Below are 25,990 nucleotides of genomic sequence, written 5' to 3' on the forward strand. Positions count from 1 at the left end.
TGCATTTTTCAGAACCAGCTGGTTTTCACCCAAATATTCTGAGGTAACTCAAATAGTAAATAGTGAACTAACAATTCCAGTTCATAAGCTGCCTAATTTGCTATTTGGTTCCAAAGCAATGGCAAATGTGATACAAATGTACCAGAACTCATAGAGGGTAAATACTGTTTGTTTTCCTTACATACCAAGGAAACTGATAGGAATAATATAATTACTATGTCCATAAATCATATGATAGAATGAGGAAAATCAATGTGATGATCTTAGGGGAAAATCTCTTTTTCACAAATCTATTTTCATTCATTAGAAAGAGTCAATAAAGATACTATTGTGGATTTTGTGTAAATGAATTTCTAGAAAGGTTTTACAATCTCTTTCATTAAGTAGCTGTGTTGAAATGAAGCCTTAAAGATGAAAGGTACTGTTAGGAAGTAGGAGCTGATTCAATAGTGGAAATATGTGCTGGTTTTTCATTGGTTATTCTTTGGTGAGGAGGAAAAGAGCCACCTACAGAAATGATTTTCTAAGAGAAGCTACTAAGAGCTTCGTGTTTGCCTAGCAAAACCAATCAGTGACTAGTTTTGAGGATTGTCACCCGGTTAAACCACTTTAAAATAGTTAAATACGCCTCTGTGACACACATTTTAAAGATGGGCAAGCCAGGCAAAAGCTCTCTTGCTTCCGGCCTCTGAACAAAGATGTTCTCCACCCCCTCCTGGCACGGAGGCTGGACAGGGGAGGGCAGGCTGTGGGTTCCTGGCTGAGGCTGGGCTGGGCCACAGCTGCTGACATCTTGCCACTATGAAGCTTTGCCCTGCTGCTGGCCCAGGCTGAGGGTCTGCTGGGCTCTGGGAGCAGCCCTGGGCTGGGCTGGCTCAGTCAGGGTTCAGCCACCATTGAGCTTCATCCACAACCACTGGGCAGGGAGAGGGGAGGCCATTGGCCCCTGGCATGTTGCTGCTGTGTTCGAGCCTGGCTACTGAGATCCTAGCCTCCCTCCCCACCTTCCCAGCACGGCCGGCAAAGAAATCCTCTACTGTAAACAGCTCCGCTGCCACCCAGCAGAAACCACATGATCATCTGCAGCCTGGGTGAGATATTAACTCTTTTAATGCACAGATGAGCCTTGCAAACATCAATTCTCTTTCGAATGTAAGAAAAGGAAAGGGTGAAAATACATAGAAGAAACATGAGACACTGAGGTCAGTAAAGAAGAAGTAAAACTCCAGATGGGAGGGGAATGAGGAAATGCCTTAGTCTTGGGCTGAAATTCTTTTTGTGAGGCCATGGTGATGGACTGTGATACACTAGAATATCCTGGTAATTGATGAAAAAGCATGGGGGATGGAGCATTCAAACTGTAGACATGAGCAAAGTCATCCATGCTGAAGCAAGCTGATGTTGACATAGCTGTGATCCAAATGAGAAGCGTGAATATAGAGAGACAAAAGTGATGAAGACACTTTGCACCCAGGGAAGGAGAAGAAAACCTCTGTTCCCAGAGATGAAGATGATCTCAGAGGTAAATGAAGAGAACCTTTGCTTTTGAACATCTCATCCTTAAAATGTACCCCATTAGCTAAAGATTGAGCCCTCAAAAACAGTTGTGGGGAAAGCTGTAAGTCAAGGGGAGGGACTTTTTACACAGTAATCAGATTTTCCTTTCCTAGGCAGCTGATTTGCTGTGATATTGAAGCCACAAGAGACCTGTTTCTTGTGGAGAAGTCTCCATGGCAGGACAAGAGAGACTCCTCTCCCGTAGTGATTTCAAGGAACACTATTTTAGAGTGGAAAACTGACTGAAAGCCCCAGGTTTTGTCTCTGTACATTATCAGTGAGAAAGAGAAGAAGGTTGTGAGTGGAGGAGAAGTGTTATGAAGGTTTTATTCTGATTCTTACTATTTTTCTTGTAGTTCTGTTAAGAAAGTTTTCTTTATACTCTTGTGAAGTTTGAGCATGCTTTGCTCTTCTCCTAATCCTATCTCACAGCAGAAAATGAGTAAATAATTTTAGTGGGTGCATGGGCATTTGACAAGCCCTAAACCCAATACATAATTGGTGCATTGGCCAGAAAACTTAGATTGTCGAATCAAAACCACTACAAAATGGTAGTCTGTTTTTGTAATTGAAGATAACTGGGGTGTCACTGAGAACTCTCTTAGCCTGTTCTTCCCAAGTGGTACAGAAAAGGGATAAATGATGAAATGGCAAAGTGTGCTGATGATGCAGTAGAATTCACAGTAGGAAAAAAAGTGCCATTGATATGGTAGTATTTAGGGTAGAAAAAACCAAAATATGTTATTCCAGCTTTACAGAAAGATTTTGCAGTGAATAGGTATTAAAATGGTGGATTAAATTCCACCATTGCCAGAAATATTCATGGCATAAGCCAACAGTATAGCCAAAATTATAAGGTTTAAACTGGTTAATAAAATTCAATATAGAAATGTTGAAATTATTATAGCTAGATCTTTGAAAACATCAATTCAACCAAAATGTCAATTCTTAATCAGAATTAGGAGAGAAGTGCCAAACTAGAAATTCATTTATGTTCAGGATATCTCTGTGGTATATGCGTATCCTGGGTACTGCCATCTTTCTTTGCTTTCAAAAAAGAGTATGACAAAGCTAGAAAAGTTATACAAAAATAAGGATAGTTAGATGAGATGACTTCAAAAGATGAGTAGGCTGAATCATAGAAGAAAAGCTATGAAGGATTATTAACAAACATTTTAGGTAAAAGATCAAGTGTATGAACTTGAGAGTATGTAGCAGAAAAAGACCCGTTCTCTTCTCTTGGCTCGTGTAATTACTCCCTCAATGAATGTCCTTTATTGACCCATGTCATATGTCATACTTAGTGGTCTGTTTAATGCCATATAGTCTGGGCTCCTAGTTGAAGCTGTATTTCTCACTGGAATAACCCTCATCACTAGCTGTGTGTTTTGTTCTTAGCTTTGAGGTCTGCTGTGCTATTTCACTTCTCTGTCAAGTGTTGTAATCGTGGGGAAGAAAAGCAAGCTTTTGACTAAAGCCTTTTTGTTAAATCATATCCTTGGTGATGTGTCCTGAAATCAGGGTTAGAGTGGGTGTAAACTTGATTTGCTCAAGTCACTCTTGTCTTGCTTTAGAATTGTGAGTACTTTGTGGAAGAGAAGGATGGGGAAGCAGTTTTAAGATTTCCCTTAGCAGTTTTGACTGGGAAAGTTATTCATGTTGTATTCATAGCAAGATGCTGTGAGTCCCTTTCATCTTTTTTTTTTTTATGGTTGAGTTTGTGCATTCTTCAGCAAATCCCAGCCTGAGTCAGAGGGCTTGTAGGCATTATCAGACTCCCTCATATACAGTTATAAGGGACTGTGTATTTTGTGCAGGCAGAGCACTGTCACAGGAAAGTTTAAGAAATAATGTCTCAGGACTAGCTGATCTCCAGGAGGCTATAGAGCACTGTGATGATGATTGTTTTATAGCTATAATGGACAGGAATAAAGAATCTATGTAAATACTTGTGAGTCTTATGTGTTAGAGGGTAAGTAGCTATCACGTTTGATCGCAGGGAAGAAGTTCCATGTTGCAACTAAAACTTCCTTGATTTTCAGAAGTTTTCATTCTTATTTGTTCCTCAAGACTTCTCTGATCATGCCTTTAAAAATCCTGACCAAACAATGCTAAGAAGTTCAGGTGTGTTTAGTCTTTTAAAGAAGAAAGGAGAAACAGAAAAAAAAAAAAAAAGAGAAAAGAAAAGCAAAAATCTGAACTTGGTCTTAAAGGTTTTAAATATGGATTAATAATTAGATAAAAATTAGCAAACTAAATAAATATAAATATAATTAGCAAACTAAACTAGGATGTTTAGTTTTGATTAAAAATGACCCAACCAAGTGTTCATGTAAAAGGGAAAAATTAGTATGAGTAAAGACCCCAAGACCTATTCCAATAGTCTGTTAAAATTGCAAGAAACATGGTTGTTTACTGTATTTGACAGGGGATTGTGGAGTAGATTTTTTGCTTTTTTCTGCAGGGGGTAGGAGGTGCTCAGGCACTTGCTTGAAGTAGTTCTAAATATTAACTTTGTTCTTCTTTGACTCAGGCTTCTTGTGTTAGGGTTACACTGCTACATCTGATTATGGCAGGAAAAGGCAATCTTAAGATTGAATTAAACCTATATGTGTGGGCTTTCTCTGCTGAGTCTCTGCGAGGAACCAATTTAATTTTTATTTATGCCTCAACATACATTATACAGCTGGGAGCCCTGTCCTCAGGGACACTTTCAGGGCAGAGAAAGCTTCCACATCAGGCTGCAAGTGAGCTCCTACATGCTGGTGGGGCAGATGCCCAGGAAAAAATGATGAGTGCATTCATCTGCTGAGCTGATGCCAGCAGGGTGCCTGGGATACAGTGGTAATGATCTATCCCAGTATTCTCTTTCTATCTCTGTCTCTCTTTTCTTCTCTTTGCTCCCTGTTCTACACGCCCCCCCCCCTCCCCCCACTTTGGTAGGAACACTTACCTTTCTTTATCAATAAAATGTTCTCAGATATAATATGGCCCTGTTTGCACCTTATTTTCATCCAAGAAATCTATCAAAAAGAATCCTCCTTGACTCCCCTTTTACGGTGGGATGGGATAGTATCAAAATAGCTGATTTCATATTTGCCAATCTCCAGAGGCATAGAAATCAGGAGACTACTATGAAAGAGTGAGAATGCAGTGTGGTGATGGCTGCATTGCAAACAGACTTTGTGCTCCACTTCATACAGAGATGAACTGCAGAAGGCAGTGTTGGGGTAAAGAGAATCAGATATTTGCATTGTTATGAAATAACGTAATGACTGTGTACTGGAAGGAACAAAGTGGTAGTGGCTGAACAAGTCCTCTGGCAGCAGCTTCATTTTCCATTCCAAACACTTTTCTCCCCTTCAAACTGTGAGGAAATCTTGCAACTCTACTTGTAAAAAGTAACACGGATGAGTTGATATTACTTTGGGGACTGGATGTCATGCCAGCTGCTTCTCAGCCAGTGCAACAGATGTTCCTTCCTTAAAAGGGTATGCTGTATTCTTTCTTGAACATTTTGAGTGTCTCTAAAATACTGTATATTGTGTGTTGCAGCTTTTGTGCAGCGGACTTAGCATTAGGAATTTATAGTTGCTCCTACGTGGGATGACTCAGCCCCTCCTTTACACAAAAGAATGTGGATGGTTAAAGTCTTCCAAAAAGTGGGGAAACTTTGCAATTGAAATAGGTTAGATGTCTGGAGTTTCCCCACTGTATAGTTTGATTTGCTAGTGAGGTCCTGTGGTGGCCTTGGTGTTTTGATTCTTTTCAATGGAAACAAACTAACTGGACAATGGTATATTCCCTTAATGACTCTCCTAAAAAAAAGCCCCAGTTTGACCTGAGGATGCACTACGTTGATTTTAGGCTGCTATTGATTAGTATTCACTGCTTCTTGTGAAACACACTAAGTCCACTGGGAAAGAAAGTGTTGTAACTGTCGTCAAGAAAATGTGCTCCATTTAATTTGTTTTACATTCAAACTGACATTGTAGGCATCCAGTCTCTTTTGTAGTGATTCCTGCTGTGTTACATGATGTATTTTTGTCCAGTTGTTTTGATAACTGTCAACAAATTGTTTAGACAAAAGTCCATTAGTTTGGTTTTCAGTACTGATTTGCCCAGCTACCAAGCAAGGTGGTGCTGGGAAACTGCAGGGCTACTGAGCAGCTGTGAAAGTCCCATCTATATTGCTACTCCTACTCCTACTCTGACACTTGGGATAGAACTTGCTGTTTACAGTCCCAAGAGAATAACACCTAGCTAATAATACTTCAGTTTACTGGAAGCTGGAGATAATAGAGAGCTAGTGTCTCCTTTTTGCCAGGAATCTAAAAATGTCAAGTTTTTGGTTAAAAGACCAAGTATTCCAATGAGGGGTTGATGGAACAACCTTCTGGATGCATTTTAAAATAAAACAAGTAATTTTCCACCTGCTAGTTCTGGAGTTAATATAATTACCTTTTTTTCATCTCTCTCCTTTGTGTTTGTTTATTTTGTTTTGTTTCATTTATATTTTTAAATTTACATAGTACTGCAAGGACTATGCAGTCCAGTCACAGCAGTCAGTCACTAATCTTATATCTTTCTCCACTTGTTTTTCTGAAACTGTGCTCAGATGATAACTCCACAGAATGCAGAAGTAACACGAGGCCCCTTTCTTTCCTGGGGTTCAGTTCAAGCACAGATTTTGTAACTCAAAAGACACTGTGAATTAGCAAATTTAAGAGCTGCAGCAAGGGTTAAATGCCAACAACTGAGTAGTCTGTAGTCCCCAGTCATGTCAAGCAGGGTTCGCAACGTTCAGTCATTTTCTCTTTACTATAGAAAGTTCATAGAGCTCACTGGAGCTCCTTGATTTTCACATGGCTTAAGGTTACACTGGGACAAATACAACTTCTGCTACTGTGCCTGTAACCATTCAGCTTTGTTCTTTTTTAGGTGAAATAAACTGGAGAAGTCAGGAGGAGAAGAATGACTTGTAGAATGACAAATATTCAATACAATAAAAAGAATTATTTTAGGGGCTTTTTGGACACACACACAAAAACAATGATAGCTACTGTATTACTTTAAAGTGTCTGTTGACTGGATTTGGGGGACAAATTGGTAACAGGAGAAAAGGTGTCAGAGATGGGTTTCTCATGAAACCTGTAATCTTTCCCGACTGTGTCTTTTTAATTTGAAATGTTTCTGGGGGTTTTTGGTATTAAAAAAATCTCCTAAGAACAGGAGAAACCCCACAAGCCATTTAGTAGTTATGCTGTTTCCATTCATGTTAGCAACAGTGCTGAACATCTGGTGTAAGTCCTGTATTTCTTTCTGATCTAATGTCCCATTGCAACTCTAATTTTAAAATTGTTGCCTTATTTAGTAACTACTCTAGTTTTCTTGCTGCTTTTTATCTCAATGGTTTTTCTTGTGCTCTATGTTAGTGTTTATATCTTGTGCCAATTGCATCACCCATTATGCAGCTGAATCTGAAAGCAGCATCATCACACTTCTTGGTTTCTTTGTAATGGGAGCTGCAGTGGTTCTAAAAACTCTTGGTCAGAGAAGTCTTGCAAGATTAAATTCTCCAGTACAGCACAAGCTGTGTAAATAGCTGTAAATCATGAATGCGCTTGAATTAACTTCCTCCCCTTCTTCATAGGGTTTATGTGAAATGGCAACCTACTGCACAGGGGGGAAAATAACTCTGTATCATATATTCCCCACTTCCAGAAACAGCCTGCGCCTGGGTTTCAGTAAGTCAGCTGCACTGATGTCCATGCTGCTGATACACAGGGATTTGGCTTCAGTCCAAGAATAGGACTGTCTTTCTACTGGTCAGATGTAGCATGTAGGTTATTACAGCAGGGTTATGGGCTATTCACCCAAATGCCTTGTTTCTGTTAGTGCAGTTTCTTCTGTGGTTTTATAGGGTTTTTTTGTGAAATATGATTTAAGTGATGTGCAGTTATCCTGGAGACAATTTAGTATTTCTGTGAGCCTCATAGGAAACAACAGCCTAGTGCCTTTGTTTTAGCTCAGAGATTTTTCTCTTGTTAATAAACAGGATAGCAATAGGAGCTTTATCTGAAAAATACTTTGCTTTAAAATTTAAAATGTTTTGCTTCAGGGTATATTTCAGACAATTAACAATCTCAAGAAGTTCTTTTAAGATAGCTCAATAGCATTATCTCTGTTTTACAGATCAGAAAGTGAGGTAGTAAAACAAAACAGTTTGCTCAAAACTACAAAGGAAGTAAGCGTCAAAATCCTGTGTAGCTTTTGCTCCTTTTCAGGTAAAATCCAAAAGAAGAAATAGGGCCAGGTCAAGCAGTGCGTATGGGGAACTTGGCCACATTGCACCTTATGCAAGCTGTACCTAAGCAGGTTCATTGGAAGTAATTTGTATGAGAATCTGTTATATTAATTTAGTTGAAAAATTTGTGAATTGAATGTACTGGAATTTTTTGTTGTGGGAGTTTTCTGTTTAGCAGTTTAGATGTGATCAAGAGGTCACATCTGTGTAACCTTCAGAAATCACCTAAGAAGTAATTTTTGACATTTTTGACCTTTCTTCTCAGTTTTTTATGTTCTTTAATAGACTTCAGAAGATACTGGGTTTGAAAGAAAAACCAGTAATGGAAAGAATGCAGCAAAATGTTTCACCCAGACTTGAAATCTTCCTATACCTGTGCTTCTCCTTGGTGTAGACTGCCTTCCATCAGTAGATTTTTGTAGTTCTGATAGAGAAAGGTATTTCTATTTCATGTGCATACCTTTGATATTTTGAAACTTTGGATATTGTTGCTGCATTTTATTTAAGCAGCAGTGATGGACATAGAGATTGGTCTACAGATCTGGCTTATACAGAAACCTGAGCTCAGAGGAGATGGCAGGAGCAGTGGCTGCAAAGAAGGACTGCTGGAAGGACAGAAATTCATTTTAAGAATAGGCTAAAGGAGCTTGAGGACAAGCAGTGCAGTACAGAGGACCTTGAAAATAGCTTTTTGATCTTTGTTACTGCCATTTTCAGAGAACTGGGACTTTGCGTGTACTCTTCATGGGACAACAAGGGCTCCTGATTGCAGTTTTAGTCCTGCCTCATGGCAGATTGAAACGTAGTTTGGTTTTGGGACTATTAGTTAGAAAGATGTCCAGCCTTCATTTTCATTGCTTAGGAATATTCTTTCTTCCCATGTAATTCTTTTCAATTGGTCTGTAAGTGTATGTTATCATACATTTGGGGGGCCTGTTTGTTAATGCGCCATTTTACTCTCTGTGGGGATTGACCAAATCAGTTCCTAAGTAATACCTTACATTCAGACCATGTGCTATGTTTTTCTAGAGACAGAAACATAATTTTTATTGTATGTGGGATTTGTGTGTGTATGTTTAAGAAACAATTTTAAAGCAAGTCTAGTGAGGCTAAACTTGAAGTTTGAAAATTATTGCTAATTGAGTAGAGGTCTTTCAGTAATTTTCTGGTCTCATTTTTCTATAATAAAGGGTTAGTGTATTACAGTATTGGAAAAAAGGCTCCCAATATTACCAGTTAGATTGTGCCTGGGCCAATCTGACCCTTGCTGCTGGGCCAAAGGCAGCAACTGCGGTGTATCACCCCAGAGATACCTTGGCTTGCTGGTGGTTGCAGCTGGGCACTGAACAAGTCCAGGCTTGTTAGGACCCCGTTCACCTCAGGAGGAATAGCTTCAGGCGATGGTGAAGAGAAAAAGGAAGGATTCTGCTGGAGGGTTTAATGTCCAGAGGTTTATTCCATGGTTACAGAGGTCTGAACATGAGCAAGTGCTCCAACAGAACCAGGACCGCATGCTCTGATCACCTTTTTAAGCTCAGGGACAGGGGGAGGGGAGGTACAGGTGAGCCACCAACCAGGTGAGAGGGGCAGGGTCTCAGGGGAAGATGACACCCAGACAGGCCAATGACCCCCAGGCCTGAGTGGCATCCTTTGAACTTGACCAACCACACGACGCCTTGCTGGAATGTTAAGTCTGAGTGACAGGACTCACTCAGCATGGGGGTAAGGGGGAAGGGAAAGAGTATAGGCACACCTGGGAAAGTGACCTGGAAGGCCAAAATGGGACATCACAGCACACCACAACATTACAGTACCATGTAAAACACAGGAGAGAAGCAGAATTTGTTACAGTTCTAGTAAATGGAAAGAAAAATTGGCCTTTTTAAACTGTTGTGCTTTTTATAGGGTTTTCTGGTCCCTCAAGGCTGGGGTGGAACTCAAGACACAGCACAAGATTTTTCAGTGCGTAGAAATAATCAGACCAGGGTCAGATTTTTGAAAACGATGCATGCAAACTGCATCTGCATTCATGTGAAAACAAAATAATCATAGAAACACAGAATACGCTGAGCTGGAAGGAACCCACAAGGATAATTGAGTCCAGCTCCTGGCCTTGCACAGGACATCCCCAAGAGTGACACCATGTGGCCAAGAATGTTGTGTAAACACTTCTTGAACTCTGTCAGGCTTGGCGCTGTGACCACTTCCTTGAGAAGCCTGTTCCAGTGCCCAGTCACCCTCTGGGGAAGAACCTTTTTCTAATATCCAACCCAAACCTCCTCTGACACAACTTCAAACCATTCTCTTGGGTGCTGTCACTGGTCACCACAGAGAAGAGATCTATGTCTGCCCCTTCTCTTCCACTCATGAGGAAGTTGTAGACTTTGGTAGCTATATGCAGGGTCAGTTGGAAGGGTAGTAATTTGATTTGCATGTCAAAGATGTACCTCTATATACACAGTGAATGAAATGGGCAGGTGCTATTTAGGTAGGGATTTTCAGAGAAAACTGGTTTTGACTAGTTGTTTAGCTCACCGTTTCAACGTGACAGCATTGAGGTTGAAGGCTGTCATCTAAGATACCAGTGTAAGGACTCATGATGGCAGGAGTCTTTATTTGAAGAGTTCCATAAATTTCTACCCATCAAGATAGAGAGTTATAAAAATGTTTTCTTTGACCAAGTACTTTAAAAACAAATTTTAAAGATGAAAAGAAGTGAAGGATGTGTAAAAAATGACTTTCAAAAGGTGTAATCCTTTTTTGGTTGTGTAATGTCACGAATGTTTTTCAGGACTGCATGGCTGCAGTGATGTTCACCTGTGCTTCACCTCCAGGGCAATGATTTTATCAATTGGATGTGCAGGTTTTTCTTTCTTTCAAAGAAAGATTTTACTTTGTTTCAGGAGAAATGACTTCTGGACTTTTTGACTAATCCTGATTTTCTTTGAAAAAGAGACAATTTTCCTCTCTTTGGGTTTCCAGAGAGGCAGATTAACAAACCTTCATGAATGTCATTCTGAGTCTTACGGTAGTCATGGCTTCTTCTGGGTAGCCAATTTTCACTTACACTAGCCAAGAAAGTAAACTGGCGAACCTTCAGTCTTACATAATTTTGTCTTTGCAAAGCAGGTAACTTTGGGTTTATGTAGTGTACCACAAATATCTCAATTACTGTTTCCTAAAGCATTAAGGTTAAGCAACATTAAATGTAACAGTCTTATGCAAGGATTTGAAGTTTTAGGAAAATATTTAATTTATCTACCACAAGCTTGGACTTGCTAGCAGCGAACAATTATTATTTTAGGATCCACTGGATGATTTCTAATATATTTTTGTGTTGTTTTCGTTGTTCAGGTTTTTTTTTAATGCCATTTCCAAGGAAAATATGTTGTCAGTTTGTAAAAGGTCGTTGTGATGGTAGGTTTTTGAGATGATATGTGCTACAAACTGGCAGTTACAGGAATGGAAAAGTCAGCTGAGGCTATTTCTGCATAATGAAAAGGGTTTTCCTCTCAGAGGCCTTGGAAAAACTTGCTGGAGGTGGATACTGACAACTGTAACATGAGCTGTATTTTTGCCTTTTTGAGTGCTTTTTAAATGTCATATGCTGAGAGAAGTCTCTTCTTTACAGATGAGTAGTGCTAAAACCAGATTTCTGCAGAAAGAGAATTCCAATCACTTTAAATAAAAAGAAAACCTAAAAATCCTTCCACATTTTTAACAAAACTGAGCTAAGTAAGCCTTTTCTTTTCTTCCTGTTGCTTGTGATAACTCATTTTATTCTTCCTTTCCTGACTGAGGTATTTTTTAAAAGAATCAGGTTACCTGTGGGCAGAGGCAAATAATTTCTACCATCTAGATTTAAATATCTACTGTCTTATATGGAGCTTTTAACAGGACATTTTTCTGTTCTTAGTAAAATGTTCTGTGTCTAGTGTGTCTTGAGACACACTATACCAGTAAGTCTAGCATATAAATTTGCCTTCAGGCTCTCATTTGTAGCTGTTTTCATGATTTCAGGTTATGGAGAATTCCAGCTGTCATGCTTGAAATCAGTCTGGATTGTGAAGAAGCTGAGAGTGGTTGTCTGGACACATGCATTTATCTTGGGAAAGGAAAGAAAGAAGTGCAGTGCATTTTTAGAAAGCTTTCTCAACTCACATCCTTCCCTGTGTTGTTCTCTAAGATTATAAAACATTACTGACTGTCTTTGTTTGAAAAGACAGGTGTCTGCTAAGGAAGGCAGGAGCCTCCCTTGAAATGGAAAATGTAAACCCTCTCCCTCCAACTTATTATAATTTTGAAATTAAGGGGCCCTCAGGCAAAGATATGGAAGTAGGAATAACAGTTCTTTATTAGAAAATGTAAAAACGACAAAAAATTGCAGTAACACAAAGCAACATTGACAGTCAGAATACGATCTGACACCCTGTTGGTCAGGGTGTTGGTAGCTGTCCAGTTAAATTGTGGCTGCAGTCCTCCTGAAGTGACAAATATGGTTCTGTAGAAGGGTATTGTTTTCCTCGGAATGTTCAGTGGTGGTGTAGATGGGCCTGGTCTTCCTCTGGGAATCCAGTGGTAAAGAAAGCTGCTCCTCTGGGAATCCAGTGGGAAAAGACTGCCTGTGGTGTTCCAAACTTCACATTATATCCATGTAGGAATGCTTGGCTCCTCCTGAGTATCTCACAGAGTATCTCACAATGGGATGGTGTAATTTTATCAGTCATGCAGTGAGACTCAATGACCCATTAACAGCAGGTATTTCCTGGAGGGAGGATTGGTTTGTGGAAGAGATAAAAAACTGCCCCACCTGGTTTTAACAAGTGGCTCCATTAACAGAAGATGCTCCACCTGTAACAGATGGCAGTAGAATACACACCCCCAGCCACATCTTGCATTTCCAACCTAAGACACTGACCTGTTACCTGGCCACTCCATGATTACTATAACAAGACCATTAGAACTTGTGGTACAGCAGGTGTACTTTGTCCCCTCAGAATGCGTGTGAGTCTTTCCTTTGAGATTATAGCCTCTTCCAAATAAAATCGTGATGCATTAATGAAATAAATCCTAGCAATAATATTACCCCATGATTTGATTATGGTAGTAAAATCATTTGTACAGGGATTCAAAAGTTCTTCATTAAATACTTACACATTTTATTAAGGAGAATAAGAATGTATTCATATGTCACGAAGTTTATGCTGTGCTTTTAATGCATTTGTAAATATGGACAATGTCAAATACTGTTTGCCAGAAATAAACAGACTAAAATGTTCTGGAAACTCAAGAGTCCCAAAAACTTGCTGAAGAGTTCTCTGGCTCCATATTGTAAACTTTTTCTAAATCTTGTAATGCAAGGGAAATTTCAGGAAGCACTGAGAGCTTTAAAGTGTCAATATATTAAAAAGGGTAGGAAAGCTGATCTAAAGGGCTGTAGATTGACATCATCGTACAAACAATATAATGGAAATGCAATTATGTCATGCTCAAGAAATTAAAGGAACAAAACCAGCTTGATTTAAAAAACAAAAAAGCCCAAACCCCGAGTAATGAATTAATGAGTTTGATCAGTGAAGGTAGCTATGACGATTGTGATAGAATTTTAGGGGCTTGTAATTTCACTTAACATTTTATGCCCTATGATTTAAAAAAAGATTTTAAAATAAGACTGCACAAAATTTGTATATGTAAAAGTTAATGTTTTTCAAACTGATGTAGAAAGGAGATGTCAGTGTAGGGTTATTAAGTGGGTTATTTATAATTATAGTCTAGAGAGATCAGTAGAAAGCTTAAAATTAGTTATTAAAGATCTGAAAATAAATACAAAATTACTTCCACATTTTGCAGATAACATAAAAATACTTGGTTAAAAGGGGAGGATAGGGACTTTTTTATGAAGTGCTTTGAAGCCTCTACTATGCTGAGCCAATTAAGTAAAGTTTATTTTAATCTATGTAAGTGTGAGATCACTCATCCAGGAACAAAGACTGCAACCTGCCTACAAAGGAGGAGAAGGGGCTTTGTGTTAGTTTGAAACAATTCAAAGGAAAACATTCTGGAATGAGCTGTCTGCTTTAAGGTTCCAACAATCCCATTCCACCAAAAAGAAATTAACACTAATAGATGAAAGTGAAAAAACCCCTGGTTTATTAACAAACAGCTTGAGGTGGAGCAGGGCAGTTCTGCTCCACTTCTGCCAGGGCGATCCCCCATTTTTTTTTCAGACAGACAGCTGTGGAATTGGTCCTCAAGGCAGCTCAGAGATTGCTACTGCAGCTTCTCCAAACCAAGGAAAAAAAACTAAAAAGAAAGCCTAAGCAAAGGTTACATAGTCACCGGCATAAATACCACACAAACACCTGTGCACCAGCAGCCTCTACACACACAGGTACATGAGGACCCTGGATGCAGGGTCTTAAGGATACAGTAACAATTTTTGGGCACAGATTATGATGGGATACAATATCGTGGTGAATCACCTTAAGACAGGCTTGTCTTCTGCAAAGCATGGGCCTTGAGAAAGATTTCAGGATCATAGCAGACCAACAATTGAACATGACTTCTCAGCATGACAGTTGGCAAAAAGAAGCAGCGAGGTTTTTGGGCATACATACAGAGAGAATACAGAGAGAATAGTTCTTTGGAGTGGGTCTTCTTCTGTATAGATTGTTAATTTGACTGGGGGTAGAATTGTGCGTTCACTGATGAAATGCTTCCTGTTTAGATGATGTTGTAAAAAACTATAAAACCTGATCAAGTGTTACAAGGGAAGGCCTCACTTAGAAATTTGAACTAATCACAGTGTTTTTATTTTAATGAACGTCAAGAGTCACCTAAGTAGCTATTTGTAATCTAGTAGAGAAAGGTGTGACAGAAACCTGTGACTGAAATATGATGTCATGTATATTTAAAGAAGCCAGACTCAAGACCTTTTAAATCCAAGAGGGATTACTGTAGGACCTAACTATATGTGTTCCTGGAAAATATCTGTAGCTAAACAAATTACTTAATGTGGTGGAAGATTAACAAATGAATTGTGATGTCTGGGACATACAAGAAGGTAGACTAAATGATACAGTCTATTACTGCCTCTTAGGATAATTTATTTTTAAGAGGGGGTAATTTTAAGTATTATTAGTAACACAATATTTGTTTTCTAAGACTTTTCTGTTGATAGAGACAAATTATAGGAAAACAGTTTCTCTGTATAGGAGTTTTGAAACAGTACCAAAACAGAGATATGACAAAATTCCACAGCCAGTGGGATAAAAATGGCAGACTGTGGTTCCTGTCTGGGAGCGAAGATACAATTTTTGAACAAATAATACAAGAATTGAGAAAAAGTTCAAAATATCGCAACTTGTTCATGTCCATTTGTATTCATTATCCTCACAGCACAGTTTGGTGAATAAAACACACTCCTGGTGTTATGTGTCCAAGCCAAGGCAAAGCTCAGTTTGTGCTTGAGCAAGCTGTTCAGGGAATCTGATACACACTTCTGATCTGTGATTTGTTTGTTTGACTGTGTCTACTACTGAAGCTCCCAACACAGCTGTTTTTCTTAAGTATCGCAAAGCATTTAGATGTTGCTGGTGGTGATTTTTAGGATTTGGTATGTGCTTCTTGTAGCTCTGTCATCCTGGCCTGTAGCCTTGATATCGTTGTCTTGTCCATGTCCCCTTCACTTTGTCTTTCCTAAGCTCTGAGTACCATGCTTCTGATGCACTTACAGCTCTCTGCAGTTGCTCCTTGCACTATCTGGTATTTTTTCTCCCATGCACTTATGGTGCTCTCATCTGCTCTTACTTCAGCACTGCGTTCCAGTCAACTGGAAATTGAACAGACCCTGGAAAAATACATTCCAAAGTTCATTCAGAAGGAAAATTAAGAAAATAAAGGAAATTAAGGAAATACTTCACTCCTGAAAAGGAAATAGCATTAGTTTTGATCTAGTTTGGTAGCTAGAGCGAGTATATTTATTGTGGTTGATGCTGTTACCAAAATTGCTTCCAATCCTAGTGCTGCTGAGCCCTCAGCCTTTGAGAACTCAGTTACCCAAGGGCAGTGTTACTGTGCTACATAGACTCAAACTGAAGGGCAGCAAAGGGCTCTTTTCCCTTTGCACCTCTGCCACGGTCAGTGTCAGAGGTGTTTTTGGCACAATACAACTGGTTCCGGTCACGTTATGCCTTAGACCTGAGAAGATGTCTTTCTCCACAGAATTGTGTCTTGGTTTTTTATGGGTTGCTGTATACAGAGAAGTTCATTTTGTATCACAGCCCTTCACAAAATGTCTATATTGTGCTCAGAGTACCATGGAAATGATTATAATCAGGAGGAAAGAAATGGTTATTTCTGAGATGCCCAAAGCCCAAAGACCCAAGGAGAGCAGTCTAGACAGATGAAGATCATTTTACACCTCTACAATGCACAATAATATCTAGTGCAGATAAACATGTATTTTAATGACTTTTTGTTATATTTTCCTGAAAACCAAATTATAAAACAATAAGCCAATCCCCAATGCCCCTTGCCCCCATTGTTCCCCCACCCCTCACTTCTTCTGATACTTTCTCCTTATGACTCCCACTGGTTAGAATCTCTATCAGACCTCTCCCCAAGGATTTGTGTTTTTAGCTGTCGCGGTCTGTGGTGGGGAAGAGGCTAATTCTGCCCTTTCCCAGCTTTGCTGAATGTCCCAATAAGTCCCAAGATGTTCTGTTTATCCATTTAGAGTTACTATAAATAATCTAGAATAGTCTTCCATGAAAGCCAAAAATTTGTGTTGTTACCAAAATTTTACATGTTGTGAAACTGAGAGATGGGAATTTAAGAAAGTATTGCTATTAGGATAAACACATTTGACCCGTTGCATAATGTATAAAATAATCAAAAGTACTCAAAGGAGAATATGTAATCAAAGGAGATGTGTAAAGTGGTAATACCTGCACCTAATCATCATATTAGGTTAAAACCTTTTTGCAATTCATGCAATGTTGCTGTTTTAAAATGCCATTTTTTCTATTCCCTGTGAATGCATCTCCAGCTTCAGAGTAGAGCTCTCAACTCTGATCTGAGGAAATAGTTTCCACTTATTTGTGGAAATATTTGCCTTGTTTGTTTTTCAAGCCCACAGAACTTGAAGGGAAAGTTTTGATTTTCCTTGGTTCCCCTGAGAAACACTTGTTCGTTCTGCTCTTGTCTGTGGGTATAAACAGTCTCCCTTTGTCATTGTGTAACATCCTCTGAGAGATGGGCGGCTGTGTTTGCTGATGTGGCTTCTAAGCAGGAACAAGGAGAAAAGCCTTATCATCGTCAAAAGGAATGGCAAGCTTTCTATTAATTTGTGATTTGAGCTGTAAATGAACTAAAATGACCATAAGGTTTCTGAAGTACTGATGTACTGATTCTTTCCTGTTCTTCATTTTGCTTTTGTGGAAGCTGTGAGCAGAGGCTCAGAGACTGAAGAGGGGGGAGTGTTAGCAAAATGCTGTCTGGCTGATCAGAGGAGAATGAAAGAAGAGGAGAAAAGTGGTGGGGAGGAAGAGGACATGGAGACAGGGTGTTACTGAGATGATTGTTAGCATACTGATATGTGCAGCACAGGAGAACTGGAGGCTAGGAGAATGTCCCTGGCACCATGCACAATGCTTGTGCTATGTAATGGATAAGTTTCCTTTAACTCTTCTTCTCAATATTTGGTTAATAATATTAATTCTATTAGTTAGAGTGTTACAAATAGTGAATGGGAACTTGTCATCTTCAGAGACAAATATTGCTTCCAGAATAATATTGCTTCCCTCACCCTCTTCAGATGTCACAGCTTGTATCTGTACAGAAGTCATGGCACAGGGGAGTAAAGAGCTCAACTTATGGGTCCTGGTTTCAGAAGTCTGTAGATACCTAGGATATGAAACATGAATTGATATTAAACATAAAAGCTGACATCACAGCTCTGTTCGAATTTTTAAATTCACATAACAAAGCAGACAATTGTAACACTCTTTCCTTTTACTTGTATTGATTTTAAATTCTGCTTCCAAGAGGATTAGACTAATAAATCCTCTGTTTAATAGTGCAAGAATAGACTTGGGTCATGTTATTGCAACTGTATTGGGTTTGCATGGCCAGGTTTTGGTGGCACGGGGATTGCAGGGGTTCTTCTGCGAGGAGCTACTGCAAGCTTCCCCCATGTCCAACAGAGCTAATATCAATTGGTTCCAAGATGGACCAGCTTCTGGCCAAGGCCAAACCAATCAGAGATGATGGTAGCATCTCTGTGATAACATATTTAAGAAGTAAAAAACAGTTACTGAGCAGATGTAATTGTGCTCAGAGAAGAGAGGAGTGAGAGTATGAGATGGCAACAACTAGGCAGACACTGAGTTGAGTGGAGAAGGAGGGGTAAGAGGTGCTTCAGGCACTGGAGCTGAGATTCCCCTGCAGCCCCTGGTGAAGTTCATGGAGTGCTGTCTCCCATGGGAGGGACCCCATACTGGAGCAAGGGAAGGACTCCTCTACCTGAGCAGCAGCAGAAACAACACTTAATGAGCTGATCATAACTCCCTTCCCCCATCTCCCTGTGTCACTGTGGAGGAGGTAGAGCTTGGAAGGAGGGAAGGGAAAAATGTGTTTTTAAAATTTGTTAAATTTCTCATTATCTTACTCGGAATTTGGTTGGAAATAAATTCAGTTTATTTCCCCAATTCTAGTCTGTTTTGCCCATGATGGTAATCAGTGACTCCTTTTCCTTGCAAATCATTGGACGTCCTTTTATCATCCCACTCCCCTGTCCAACTGAGGAGGGTAGTGATAGAATGGCTTTGGTGGGCACCTGGTATTCAGCCTGGTCAAACCACTACAGCAACACTCCTCCCAGATTCTCATTGTGTTCCACCTATTTTCCTGTTACCAAAAGAAGGATTTATATTTTTGTGTGTAAATACCTCTAGATTTCATAAGTAGTCTGTTCTCATTTCAATAGTTTGTAAATGAAACTACAGGAACATAATTTTTCTCATGTACTTTGCCTCTCTCTTTGAGATGCATGCAGACAGGAAGGCGTGCTGAATAGTATGTTGTTTTCTTTGCAAGAGCCCCAAGGACCATTTCTATCACTCCTACTTTACTAAATTAACTGTCAGTAAAAACACTGATGTTAACCTTCCTTCATATCTAGCTATCCTTTTCTACTCAGGATGATTCTCCTTACTTTGAATCCTGGCACAATGCTGCTATTTTTTCCTGTACATTTTTACAGGAAACTGGGCTTAACTAGAATGTTTCCTTGTTTCATACATATATGTGTTTCTTATAAAGCTGTATTGATGAAATGCTTTTTTGTATCACAGCCTTGAAAGAATCATAAGAATCATATTGTCAGGTCTTTAATTCAGGAAAAAAAAGTGTTAAAAAGAAGTATCTATCAAAATATATTTTCCACTGCTACTGTGATGTTTCAGAGCCATCCAGTCTTTCTGCCCACTGCCTCTTGACTCTTCTAGCAGATTTTCAGCCACCTGTTCTCCAGACATCTTTTCACTTTTTGGTGTGTGTGCCAAGAGGAGTTGCTGACCTAATGGAAGCAGTTATGTGCTGGAGTAAAGCATTTAGGAAAAGGGTAAAGAAAGCACTCCCATTCTTTTGAATGATAACCCTAAATAACATTAGGACATGTAACACCTTGCAAATACTTTGCTTTTTTTTTTTTCCTGTTCTAAACTTTGAAATTCTTCAGAAGTCTTGTAATAGTTCAGTTTACCAACAAAGGCTATTCACCTGCTTGTTGAATTGTAGCTGTCACAAGATCTTAAGACAGTAACATGTATGATTGAAACATCAGGCCTCTGACTGCCTTCATGTACTATTAATTTGACAAAAGTTCTCCTGTAACTTTGTAAATGAGCTTTTACTAATCAAGTAAACTTTTAGTTCTGTCTCTTCTCTGGAAAAGAGGTTGCAGTTGGGTTTTTTTTTTCCTTTTAACTACAGTAGTATCTTAAAACCTTAAAAAAGAGAAGTATTAAAGAATCCCCATCTTCTACATAATGGAAAGTAGATATTTTCTAGTTGATTTTGTCATATCGTGTTATGCATGCCTTTGCAGTGAGGAGACATCAACTCGAAAATTATGCTGGTCTGAAATAATTTATTACAAGTCCTAGAACGTCTTTATCAAAGTAAGTAGAGAACAGAGGAAAGCTCTTGAGAGGACAAAGGTTGTTATTCTTTTGCATAGTAGGAGGCTGAAGGTATTAACTTGCACTGGGACTTAACACCAAGGTGTCTAATCTTGGAATTGATAAGTGTTGCAAGGAACAGGGCAAGGAAGTTAAGTTGCTCCTTTTTCATTTTCAGGTACTAGAATGACATGTACACATTCATTCATTTGAAATGAATGAAAATCTGTCTTGAAGTTAAAAGCCAGTTGGTCTAATTAACAGTCTTATTGAATTGCACAGCTTTTAAACCTTGCACCCTGGATGACTCACAGTTTAGAGAGGGAGACTGAGATAACAGGAGAACACAGTTAGTTTTAAAGTCAAGCATTGTCATCTTATTGGTTCATAAGCTAAGATGTATGTTTACTAAGACCTACAGCAGTGATTTCATTTGATAAATTGTGGCAGTAGTGGCTTTTGTTTCTGAAGGCTGGTGGGAATTTGAGTAATTTGTGAGATCATGGTTCAGGGAACTGTTTATCTCTCGACATGGAGTTGAGTATTTATGTGGTAGTGACCTGTGAGCTGATTCAAGTTGTATGCTGGATTAGCATTAGCATAGTGTCTTACATTTTCCAGCATAAATTTGTTGTCTGTTAAATTTGGATCGTCAAATTTATTCTGTGTATTTGAGCCTGTAAAAATTCCTAGTCTAATTTTAGTGCTTGTTATTTAGCACCTGAAATAAATACATTTAGACTAAAAGTTTCAATCTGTGTGTTTTAAAAAACGGGTTCTGGAATTCATTCTCTGTCATTTAGCTAAGCAGAACTTAATTCTCAGAAGTACTGAAAAGCTGTGCTGAATTCAGTTAAAGCTCTGGAATTCATGGGTTAAAATCCTGGGGATCAAGTCAGAGAGAGTAGAAAAAGGCTGGACAGGTTCATAGAACTTTCCCACAGAGAAAGAAAAGAGAAACTGCAGGAAGACATGAACAGAAGTATCAAGCAACTGTGGAAGTCATGCTGATGATTTTGCGTATTTCTTCAGATGCTGCTGCTGAAAATTAGTTGACATTCATTCTTTTAATGGGCCATGTTTCATCCTTTATTCCTGCTGTAGATTGTGGGCAATATTTACATCTCAATTTATTTCTCAGCCCATTGGCCATAATTAAAAATGGAATTTTGCACTCTCTAGAGTCCTTGTTGGAGGCCTTCACCTTGTTGAAGAAAGGAGATTAAATGTGATGATTTATTGAGCTCATGTACAGTCCCCTGAGTCTACTGTGGCACTGAGCCAAAAGAAAGCTGAAATGATATCCAGTCTGGCAACCACTTGCACCATGAGTAGAATAAATCCTATCTCTTGACTTAAACTCTGTCTTGTTCCAGCCAAATTTGCTTGAATTCCTGATGTGTGTGGGCTCTTGGTAGCCTAAAGTTAAAGCTGTAAAAGGCAGTGGCTGCCTGCCAAGGCAGTGTGCCTTTAGGATGTTGGACTCTATATTTGTGTGTTGTCATGATGTGCCTTAGTCCATGTCTCCTAAAAGTGACAAAAATTATTTCTTGCAGTTATCACACTTCATCATCAGTTGAAAATTATGTTCAGAATCACGGATGTGAAGTTTGGTGATTGCTCTTTCCTTACTTTTCAGATTTTTAAGACTTTTTGGTACTAAAGTCAAACAGAAATACAGTCATAAATCTGGCAGAGGCTTTGCTTTCTTGCTTTCTTCTGCTCTGCTAAATCAGAGAAAAAAAAAGAAGGAATATCTGCCCATGTACAGTTACTGCCACAACATTCAAAAATTTCTTTGAGATGATTGTTCTGTGAGAGGAGATAGCAAGCCTTTGTTATTGTACTTGCTAGGGTAAGCTTTCCAATTCAGGCATGGTGAAAACTTGCACTAGTTCAGTGACTCCAGTCTGTACAGATTAAGTATTTATTGCTGTTACTTACTAAACCCTAGTTGCATAATTGTTTCTGTTCATAATTGGAACTCCTAGTATATTTCACTCATTGTAGTGTCCTTCAAGACTTCTTTTCAATTACTGAAGCTGTGCTGTCCATATGCTATGATTTGCCAGGTTTGGTTTTTCAGAGCTCAGAAATGTCTTTTGCCTATATTACTTCCATAGCAAAACATCCTTGCGGTGTCAAGCAGTGATTACATGTAAAATCTGCTTTTGGAAATCATATCCCTTGACAAATCCAGTTCATACGGTCATGCAACTTATACAAAAAATGTACCATTTCCTTGCTTGAAGGATTTTTCAGTCTATCTCAAACCTTATTTGCATTGAATTTTTTTGACTTCTTCTGGGACATCAGGAATACCTAAAAGCTATCTGCAAGCTCTGTCATCAATATATGATTCAACACAGAAAAATTGAGTAGACTGAAAATGAAAGAAATTGATTCTCTTTATATGTTCATATCCAGGCAGTCTGTTGTGTACCTGTGAGACAGTTTTTGAAGCATTGTGAGCAGAAGGGAACATGTGGCAACATTAATAACTGGGCAGCATTCATAATTTTATCCTTACTTGAAGATAAGTGGCTCTGTGAAATGTATTTCCCAGGGCTGTGGTGGTGGAGAAGTCACAATTTCACCACTAAAATCAAGTAGAACACCAGCAAACAATAAAGATGCACTCCAACATTCATCAAAGTCAATAGGGAACACCTTTTGACTTTAAAGGGCATTGGACTGAACTCTGCAAGACCATATTAAAACATGTAGAAGTGATTAAGTACTTATTCTTACTATACTGCAGTAATAAAGTTACAAAAATAGTAGGTGGATTTCACTGCATACATTTTATTATTCTGTGTTTACATGGTTGATTGCATACAGTTGGATTAGGTGGCAATTTGCCTGATGGTTTCTGTTTGACTGTTGCTGTATGGCATGCTCTTTTGTAATCTTGTTTCTCTGTATACAAAGTCTTCATGTAGGCTGATAACAATCCTTACTTAATACACTTGATTTTCTGTGAGAGCAAGGCTATCAGCTTCTGTGAGTTGTAGTGTTGTTATTCAGTAGTCTCAGTATGGTAAAATGCCTACCCTAGGAATACAGCTGAGAAAGGGGCTGCAGCCATGAGTGTCTCTTCTGCTGAGAGGATTAATAGTGCTGCAGATCATGCATAGTCCTTTTTATGGGACTGGAAAGAAGTCAACATATCACCATTGCTGTCTGTTGTTGATCAGTGCTCTTTACCAAGAAAGCACAAATCGCTCCAAGCAATGTGCAGTCTAAACTTCAGAGTACTGGCAGACATTCATATTAGGGTAGGGAATTTAAGGGCTAGCTGATGGTGCAGGAGGGTAAATGTCATCCAGCCTGATATTTGCTATTATTCATCCAACTAACCAATGATTTGGGAATTTGGTTAGCCACTAATCTTTGGCTTCAGAGATCTGTGGACAGTCAACATATTGGAGACAGCAAATGGTTGTTTTGAAACAGATCAAACAGGGTGGTCTGAAAAGCATTTAGTACCCAGGTTTCCCACATCTGGAAGATGTAATTTTAAAGTCATTGCATCTCAATTGCTTCTTGTGGTTGGCGGGCTGTGTTCAGAGAAACCCACTAACCAGTGCAAGGCTAAGTTGAGAGCTGGCCTATGTGAAGGTTTGATGTGCTTACTTACGGGATTTATTTATTGCCTCAATTTAATCTGTGCTGAATTAATGCCATGTTTTTAAGTAATTAAAATTTAAGAGGAATGTTTGCCTGTGAAAAGGTAGAGCATTTGCACTTAGGTTTTCTGGTAAATTGGATTTTGGAATTCAGGACTGAACAGAACACAATGAGCACTTTGTCCTGGCACAGCAGTCTGGATTTAGGCATTGTATGTTATGACAAATTTTATGGCTTGGGTTTCAGCAACAAGAAAAGGTGATCCTTTTGTCTCATTAGCCAGATAATACAGCACCATTCTATACACCTGGTATGAAGCCTACAATAAGCAAGTAAAGAAACTGAAAAACTTTCTTCTTTTACAAACTCAAAGTGTTACTGTGCTGAAGATGGGGGAAACTGTAAATTTTACTTTGAGAAACATATTGGAAGATGGATTTTCTTGCCCCTGTATGTCTCTAACCCTATTTTATTGCCACACTAGTACCTTTATTAATCCATTCATTTCAGTGATATGCAAAACAACAAGGGAAGATTGAGTTTTCTGTTCTTTTAATGAATGGAGCTCACAGAAGGTGATCTCAGTCAAAGTCTAGGATTTTGAAACCCCAGAGATGAAAATTATTTGATCTTTGGTTTTGCAGGAATAATTTAATTGCTTTCTATTTTTTTAAAGAAAAGATTTTAATTGAAAACCACTTGATTTATAGGTGGGCAAAATATTCCACTGCTTTTGTGTATTGATGAGTAGATCCCAAAAGAGTAACTTAAAAAAAAAAAAAAAATTAAGCTTCTGACTTTTTCATTGTAATGTGCTTATTCCTATTTGACCTGGAGAAAGATAAAGGAAGTAGAGAAACCTGTCTGCAGTGTTGAATCTGGTTTAATTGCATGTTTAATTAAATGATCTTGTTTAATTGAATGTATAATTGTTGTAGATAGAAACTTGCTTGGCTATATGCATAGGTGAAATACGTGTTTGTCTTCTTGTACAGAAAAGAGTGGAGGACGTCATCTCTCCAATTGTATTTGAAGCATCATACAGCCTTGGGGAACATGTGATAGAAAGAGGAAAAGAGGACAAGGAACTAACTGCTCTGAAGCCCATTCTTCGCTGGAAGAAAGGACAAAAGATAGCACAAAGGAATCAGGTCAGATTTGGACTACATTATTTCCCAAGACGGCCTGTGGCTGAACTTAGAGCAGAGATGGCTCTAAAAGTGGGTTTCCAAGCTCTGGGTCATTTGCACACAGTAGCCTTTTTGTACAATCTTTACTATTGCTAACTTCAGTGTTGCTCTGTGACGTAGTAAAGGCTTGTTGCCTCCAAGGCTGGGCAGCACAAAGTGAGGTCACTTTCGTGTTTCAGGGTGTTTGGGCTGGGAAGGGAAAGATGAGAAAGGTCCTACTCCTTCTGGTTCTTTCCTTAATGTAGGAAGTTCTTGTGAAAGGCTTGGTCCTGGCCTTCTTTCCAGGTTAAGCCTTTGTTAGTGCAGAAGGGGACACAAGAACTGTCTGAGGGGAGAACAGTGGGCAGAATTTGGCAGATCAAACTATCCTCTTTTCTTGAGGACTTTACACATCCAGTCATGTGGCAAGAGAAACCTGCTCCTGCTGTTATTGTAGAACATGCCATGCTAAAATAGGATGGTTTCATTTCCCCTCCACTGCCCTCCCTTCCCCTGCCCTCCCCTCCTCTTTTCTTAGCTATGAGAAGTCTGTCTGGAGTAAATGGTTAGATCTGGTTTTTAACCTTAACAAATTAATTTTCTATTGATACGATAGCATCATCATCTATAGCATTACTTTCTGATTCTGCTCATAAGGCCCCTGAATGCTACTTAAAAAATAGTAACTCAAACATTTTATTTGCTTCACTATATAATCAAGTGCTTTGAACTGTATTTGGTTATAATCCTTGCCCTCTATAGGCATGAATTTTTATTCAAGTATGCTTTATTTTTATAAATTTATGCATGAAAGATGCATTCAAGAATTACTTGTTTTTATGAAGAGGGATTGTGGGGCTGTTGTGTATATGAATTTTGTGTTGTTGCAACAATATGATGGGAATTTATAGAGAACTTTGGAACTTTAACACTGCTGTAAACCTGAATGTTACATGAACAAAGCTTCTTGTATTTTTCACTAGTGAGCTTAAACTCAAAAGATCACATCTTGCCCTGCAGGTGAGTCTCAGACTGATGTTAAAGTACCTAAATGCTGAGATTATACAGCAGGAACAAAAATACTTTGGGAATTTCTCTACTTGTTTTCTTTTGCAATTTGGATGGGAGGGAACCAGTTTAACAAT

The 25,990-nt window shown here is 38.8% G+C and overlaps 1 protein-coding gene across 2 annotated transcripts in view; it reads left to right on the forward strand.

Moving 5' to 3' along the window:
* The window catches only part of ITGA9 (integrin subunit alpha 9), a 210,299-nt gene that overhangs the window by 77,801 nt on the left and 106,508 nt on the right, over positions 1 to 25,990 (forward strand). For both annotated transcript variants that reach the window (XM_063158715.1, XM_063158707.1), the window contains exon 16: positions 24,672 to 24,827. In XM_063158715.1, the coding sequence (XP_063014785.1) occupies positions 24,672 to 24,827 (156 nt within the window). The remainder of the gene's footprint in view (positions 1 to 24,671; positions 24,828 to 25,990) is intronic.

The sequence above is a fragment of the Melospiza melodia genome, chromosome 1 (genome assembly GCF_035770615.1).
Source record: "Melospiza melodia melodia isolate bMelMel2 chromosome 1, bMelMel2.pri, whole genome shotgun sequence".
In the NCBI taxonomy this organism is placed as follows: domain Eukaryota; kingdom Metazoa; phylum Chordata; class Aves; order Passeriformes; family Passerellidae; genus Melospiza; species Melospiza melodia.